This window comes from Uloborus diversus, unplaced genomic scaffold (genome assembly GCF_026930045.1).
Source record: "Uloborus diversus isolate 005 unplaced genomic scaffold, Udiv.v.3.1 scaffold_14, whole genome shotgun sequence".
Lineage (NCBI taxonomy): Eukaryota > Metazoa > Arthropoda > Arachnida > Araneae > Uloboridae > Uloborus > Uloborus diversus.
Window position 1 is genome coordinate 4,263,861 of NW_026558098.1, and position 7,785 is coordinate 4,271,645.

Here is a 7,785-nt window from a genome sequence, read left to right on the forward strand (position 1 = left end):
GAAATCGAATGTGAGCATCTTCATGAATCTCAAATGGTTACAAAAACAATTGAAACGTACATTAATTTAAGACTGCATTCTCGTGCGAAATATTTAACACTTCATAATTGTCATAGAAACACCACAACAGTGTGGCAAAAACTGAATAAATTGATTTTGTTCAAAAATTGTTAGCAGTGATCTCATAATAAAGATCGTATAATGTTTCACGTGATAAAATAAAAAATAATTTATTTTTCTATGTGTTGAATTTTTGTGTGCATATATTTCATTTTGTCACTGCCATTTTAATGATTTTCATTGTAATAATATAATCAGTTTTACATAACTCTTTTGGCAATATTTTCTGTGGATTCTTTCTATCAAAGATTTAGATTTTCCTAGTCCGTTTCTTGACAGACGCATTCTGTGAAGATTTAAAAGTAAAATATTCTTAAAACTAAAAAAAGAAACTCTTAATATTCCTTCACTTTGATTGTTTATTTAATACGTTTAAATAATGATAAAAAAGTAAAGAGCGGAGTTCATCCGTTTATTATAAAAATAGGTTGTTATGGAGTCATGATGCATTTTTGTGTGGATTTAAGAAGGATCTTGTTTCAAATAATGTGATTTACTCTTGTATCCTGAGTGAGCAAAGCAGATTTCCCGAACCAGAGCGTTTGACAGATTCCGTGGCTATGAGGATAACGCTAAATTTGCGTAGGCTGCTTTTCCGTCTTCGCTCCTGGCAAGTGGAGGGGAGAAATCAGCACACTTTTCGCCCGCAGCACGCATTCCTGTTTTAGTATAGTTCAATGGTCTCAGCACAAACTCGTACCAGAATTGTATGGAAGGAGAAGTTTTGTTTTTTCTTTTCCTAACCCACTTCGTCTGGAAAACACATAAGTGTGTCAAACAGTCTATTTTGTTAACGGCCACACTATTTACTAGTTCGTTTGGCTCTGTAGTGCTCTTCCAGGTGTTCAAGTTCAGAAAATTCCTTTCAACCAACTTCAGCCGCCAGAATGGGTTCTGAGATGTGCTTTTAAGCTTTCACGGTAGGAAAATGACTTCGAGCAATGTTCACAGGAATACGGTTTCTCGCCAGTATGGATTCTCAGATGTTTCTTTAAACCTGAAGCGAAGGAAAATGACTTCGAGCAATGCTCACAGGAATACGGTGTCTCGCCAGTATGGGTTCTGAGATGTGCTTTTAAGGTTTCCAGGTAGGAAAACGACTTTGAACAATGTTCACAGGAATACGGTTTCTCGCCAGTATGGGTTCTCAGATGTGTTTTTAAGAACTGAAGGCGGGAAAATGCCTTCGGACAAATTTCGCAGGAATACGGTTTCTCGCCAGTATGGGTTCTCAGATGATTCTTTAAACCTGAAGAATCCGAAAATGCCTTTGAGCACTGTTTACAACAATACGGTTTCTCCCCAGTATGGGTTCTTAGGTGTGATTTTAAGTGATGAATGTTTGAAAATTTCTTTGAACAATGCTCACATGAATACGGTTTCTTGCCAGTATGGGTTTTCTGATGTGATTTTAAGCTTTCAAGGTGGGAAAATGCCTGGGGACAAATTTCACAGGAATACGGTTTCTCGCCAGTATGGGTTCTCAGATGTGATCTTAAGTATTGAAGTTGGGAAAATGCCTTCGGACAAATTTCACAGGAATACGGTTTCTCGTCAGTATGGGTTCTCCGATGTGATATTAAGTATGGAAGACGGGAAAATGCCTTTGAACACATTTCACAGGAATACGGTTTCTCGGCAGTATGGGTTCTAAGATGGCTTTTTAAGTTTTTAAGATGGGAAAAGGTCTTTAAACAATGTTCACATGAATACGGTTTCTCGCCAGTATGGGTTCTCAGATGTTGCTTTAAATTTGAAGCATCCGAAAATGCCTTTGAGCACTGTTTACAGCAATACGGCTTCTCCCCAGTATGGGTTCTCAGGTGTGATTTTAAGTGATGAATTCTTGAAAATGCCTTTGAACAATGTTCGCATGAATACGGTTTCTCACCAGTATGGATTCTCAGATGTTTCTTTAAGCTTATAAGGTGCGAAAATGCCTTTGAACAATGTTCGCATGAATACGGTTTCTCGCCCGTATGGGTTCGCAGATGCGATTTTAAGCTTTTAAGGTTGGAAAATGCCTTTGAACAACATTCACAGGAATACGGTTTCTCGCCAGTATGGGTTCTCAGATGTTTCTTTAAACCTGAAGCATCCGAAAATGCCTTTGAGCACTGTTTACAGCAATACGGCTTCTCCCCAGTATGGGTTCTCAGATGGATCTTTAAATGAGAAGGGCTTTGACATGCTTTTGAACAGTGTTCGCACAAATGGTTTCTTGGCTTAAATAGGATCCCAGACTGATGTTCCATTGCGAAAGAATATAAAAGTGTTCTTTCATAAAATTCCCAAGATGATGGATGTTTTTTATTTAGAAAATTGTTTTGTTTTAGCTTCCCTGAGCACCAGCTGCTATAAATAGCAATGATAGTTAAATTGTCATGAAGATCTTGTCATTTAACTCCTTGCTTCATACTGAATATTTTTTATTCAATAATGATTTTAGAATTAATAGATTGTTACCTAAATATAAGAACTTTAGCTGCACGAATTTGACTGCATGCAAAGTTTGAGATATTTACTGGCGACTTCACGAAATGTGAATCCGGACTTGGAGCAGTCTGCACTTCACACAAGCAGTCTTCTGTTTGCTGTTGCCGCAACAGTCTAAGGAATGTAAGTGAACTTAAAATTTAGGGAATTTCCCCACAGTTGCAGTTCCTCAGACGATCATTTCGACATGAGTCTTCTGACGAAAGCAGAAACAAAGCTGCGTAGTAATATAGGGCGTTTCGAAGTCCTGCATCAACAAAAGACATGCACTGCTGTCTTCTGTTTGCTGTTGCCGCAACAGTCTAAGGAATGTAAGTTAACTTAAAATTCAGGAAATTTCCCCACAGGTGCAATTCCTCAGACGACCGTTTCGACATGAGTCATAAACACTCGAAAGCAGAAACAAAGGTGCGTAGTATATGGGGAGTGTCAATGTTCGGTATCACACTTGCTGCATTCCAACCCCAACATGAAATCCTGGTTATACCTGAAAACACCATAAAAGAAATAAGAATTAGAGGACAATAAAAATGAACTGTGTTCAGCAAAAATATTCGCATATGTTATCAGTAGAAAACACAAATTTTACAAAAACTTTAGAATAGTAATGAAAGTGGCAATATAGTTGCCAAAGGAGAAAAAACAAGGTTTCCAAATAAACAGCAGGCGGTAATCAACAGAAGACGATAGTAAAAAACAAATCAAAACTGAAGGGATCATAATCACCTTCATTGAGTAGAAATTCATTTTTTTTAAAAAATTTACTAGGACAGTGCGGGAAAAACCTTGGATTTTACCGTCCTCTCCAAAACCCTTGTGTCCAAAGCTGGCCAAAAACTGCATTTTCAGAGAAGTATTTTTAGAGAAAACATCAAAAACAGAATAAAATGTATCAAAGTTGATGTTTTACATTTGATCGTTTATTCAATGTGAACATTCAACTTATTTATGTAGCTGATTTTAATATAGTTATGAAGAATTGAATTCTTGATTAAAATTTCAATTTATATGCATGAGTTTTTTTTCCATAAACCAACTTTTTTTTCTTTTTTGATAATAGTAACCAAATTTTCCTATGTTTCTGCATGTGTGCAAATGAAAGCAGGGCTGGCAAGGTGTTTACTGTCCTGTTCAAAACTCCAGTGTTTAAAACTGTCCGAAAGTGGCCAAAACTATTTTTTTGAGAAATTATATTTTGTGGGAAATATCAAAAAACAGAACAAAATGTGACAAAATTATTCATTATTATTGGACTATTTAATATATTTTTCAATGTGAGCATTCAAGTATAAATTTATATGAAACTTATTTATGACAGCTGATTTTAATAAAGTTACATAGAAATTAAATTCTTCATTAAAAGTTCCAATTTGTATCTATAAAAATTTTTTTTTCCATAAACCAAATTTTTCGACATTTATGCATGTGTGCAAAAGAAAAAGTTCAAAATATAGGACAGTAATTGACTTAAATGCAAATTGCAATTTTTTTTGTAGTAACAGAATGTATTATATTAAAATTAAGAATTAAAAAAAAAAATAGCACAAATGTTAAAATATAGGTGTTGAATTATCAATTCCTTGTTCCTTAATCTATGATTTAAAAATTAATTTTCGTTTGCACAAACCATTAAAAAGATTAAGCTTGTGTATTTGCACCTAAATATTGCACCTTTAATAACATTCCCTTGAGTTATAAATGAAACTGAAATTAGTTGTCTTGTGATTTTCCTTTCATAACTCTACCAACTGTTACATGAGGAAGTTTTGATGTATAGCAGAGTTATTGGCCATTTTTTAAAGATATTTTTAAATGAGCATTTTGGAGGCAAATATTATTAAATACTCATTAATTAAACCTCATTAATAACTATATTTATGAATTATGAGTATTACAATAAATACGAATTGATTAGATTACCCCCTTTAGTTTCAGCATACTTTTGGACAGTTTAAGACAGTTTCGGACACATTTAGACAGTTTTGGATGGTAAAAACCACCTGTCCTGTCCTAAATCAGTTTTGGTCAGTCCAAAACCCAACCCTCCACAGACCAATAAAAATATTTCATTTAAAAATAAAATAATATTAGTTTTCTGTTATTGGTACATCGCGGCGCTGTGAAAATCTTCTAATCGCATTCATTAATTTGGTGGGACTCTCGCTCAGCCTAAATATAAACAAGCAACTCGAAATCTTGGAAAGTCCAAAAAGCCAAGTCCGCGCGCAAGCGCAGTTGAAATGGCAAATTTGTGATAACCGGGATTTAACGTCTAGTAAAACATTTCATCTTCTCTTTGTTGTTTCCATAGAAACTCATTGTGTTTCCACTCATTTTCACCTCAATAAACACGATAAATAAATAAGGCCCCAGTGAAATTTAGGAAACGCGTGCATCAAAATCCTATCGCTATTTTTCCATCTCCCCTGCTAGATTCATTTAGATGGAATCGCCTTCACTTGACCGATTGCCAAATTACAATCCGTTGTCAAACAGTAGCAGTATTTTGTGGCTTATCAAAAATATATCATTAAAAAATTATCAAGTTTTTATTAACATTTTAAATACTACCTGAGATCTACTGATGTCCGGTACAGTATTTATTTACAGGGTGCGGCAACAAAACTCGGACAAAGTTTGCATCATCGAATGGAAGTGAACTAATTTATTTTAATGAGTGTGTTTATTCCCTCTTGTCCCTCACTTTAATTAGTAATCAATTTATAATTAACCTCCTATAGTTAGTTTCAGTGGCGTAGCCATGGGGAGGGATAGGGGGGTTAGAACCTCCCCCATGAGCCCCAAAAAATTATATATATATATATATATATATATATATATATATATATATATATATATATATATATATATATATATATATATATATATATATATATATATATATATATATGCAGTGAAGCACCGTTTATACGTTTCTCTTTTGTACGTTTTTATCAATTATGTGTTTTTCAAATCGGTCCCTGCATAGTCTAATACTCAGCAACCTATACCAATTATACGTTTTTTCATACAGTCCCTTCAAAAACGTATAAACGGTGCTTCACTGTATATACATACATATATGTATATATTGTATATACATATGCGTGTGTATAAACTTGAGGGCATAGCTTTACTTTAAACTTCAGAAAAAATTAACACCCCCCAAGGATTTTTTCTCGCTACGCCACTAGTTAGTTTAAGTTTCGTTTTTTGGCATTTTTACAAAGTCAAGCAAAATATCTGCTATTTTAAAGCTGTTTAACCAAAGAGAACGACAGTTTGCTTGCTTGATGTACCTCGACAACCAGTGTTTGATGCAATAGGCCGCTCCAAGGAGACTGAAAATGATAGTCGACGTCTAAGAAGTGTACAAAAACTCACAATGAACACTTCTGTTAATCGTAAGGCCAGCAAAAAGCGAGTTCAATGAAATCCTCGGGTTTCCATGAGAGAGGTCGTTGGTGAGACGGGAAAATGTGACCGATCAGAGCGGCTAAAGGTAACGAGCTAATGTGTGCATCACACGACTTCCTTTGACTCCAATTTAATGTCATTTCCCCATTATTGACAATTTTAATGTGATTCAATTGTTTACTCTCTAAATATCACCAATAGTGGCCAAATTAAAACCGAATTAAAAAAAAAAACGCCAAATTTGTCGCCAAGTTGGCGACAAAACTTGGCGACCAAAAGACTGGCGATATACCGCCAAGTGTCCGGCAAATTATAACACAACTTGAGTTTACATCGAAATTAACAAAGATTTCCCCGCAAAAAAAGGGCTTAAGAAAATCCGAATGAAACCAAAAGGGAAGGTGCACAAATAGAATCCACTAGGAGTCCGCGTACCAAATTTCAACTTTCTAGGACATACCGTTTTTGAGTTACGCGAGATACATACGCACATACATACGTTCATACGGACGTCACGAGAAAATTCGTTGTAATTAACTCGAGGGTCGTAAAAATGCATATTTTGGGTGTCTGTACGTTCTTAGGCATATATCCTCGTGTGATCGGGTCGAAAAAAAAAAAACTCAACATTCATTCGGGGGTGAGAAAAATGAAAATTAAGGCCGATTTTTGAGTGAAAATTTTTCGCGAATACAATTTTTCTTTTTTTGAAAAAAGAAGTAAAAATAGAGCTCAGATAGAAGCTTCACAAGTAACAAAAAAGTTCAGGCTTTACCTGAAGAAAACAAACATGCTCCAAAGACGCCAAAAGCATTTCAGACTTGCCGCAAGTCACCTCTGAGGACAGATTCCTTTCATTGATAAGCAGCTCTTCACCGTTAAATCAGCTCATAACTCTCAGAAAGACAGAATTTGGTCTGTAGACACTCTATGCCCCTTGACAAATGCAGAACATTGCCAAAATCTGAAGTTGGTCTTATAGTGTGGCGGAATTTGCACAAGCGGCAAAAAAATCTCTGGTTTTTGTGGATGAGGGCATTAAAATCAATCAAAAAGTTGACCAGCGGGACCTTTTAGAAGCTGTTGTACTTCTGTAAGCCAAAAAGCACTTTGGCAATGTAGTCTGAACGTTCCTTCTAGAAATTCCACACCAGTTTACTTTTCCAGAAAGACAATAGTGCAAACCAAAAAGCACTTTGGCAATTTAGACTGAACGTTCCTTCTAGAAATTCCACACCAGTTTACTTTTCCAGAAAGACAATAGTGAAGCCAAAAAGCAATTTGGCAATGTAGACTGAACGTTCCTTCCAGAAATTCCACACCAGTTTACTTTTCCAGAAAGACAATAGTGCAAGCCAAAAAGCACTTTGGCAATGTAGACTGAACATTCCTTGTAGAAATTCCACACCAGCTTACTTTTCCAGAAAGACAACAGTGCAAGCCAAAAAGCACGTTGGCAATGTAGACTGAACATTCCTTGTAGAAATTCCACACCAGCTTACTTTTCCAGAAAGACAATAGTGCAAGCCAAAAAGTGCAAGAAGAGTTTTCCTGATATGATGTGTGTAGGGTACTACACACATACCCTACTCGCTAGACTTTAATAATACGGATTAAAGTGTATGGCCTATTTTAGAGTCTAGGATCTGCCCTAAATCACACAAAAGTTTGGACTCTCTAAATTAATTTCTTTGGCGGAAATGGGATAGGATAAATATGAGAGACTTGCGGCCAAAAGCTAAAAATTTCAAT

At 35.5% G+C, this 7,785-nt stretch overlaps 1 protein-coding gene across 1 annotated transcript; it reads right to left on the bottom strand.

Annotated features, from left to right (window-relative positions):
* Window positions 1–276: 276 nt before the first annotated feature.
* On the bottom strand, window positions 277–2,375 carry LOC129232846 (zinc finger protein 569-like). Its single transcript, XM_054866946.1, has one exon. It carries the CDS (start codon window positions 2,373–2,375, stop codon window positions 996–998), a length of 1,380 nt encoding a protein of 459 aa, XP_054722921.1. The 3' UTR covers window positions 277–995.
* Between the last annotated feature and the right edge of the window lie 5,410 nt (window positions 2,376–7,785).

Bases quoted from the DNA above. Each gene is read 5' to 3' on its own strand.
- LOC129232846 (XM_054866946.1), bottom strand. From the start codon at position 2,375: ATGGAACATCAGTCTGGGATCCTATTTAAGCCAAGAAACCATTTGTGC.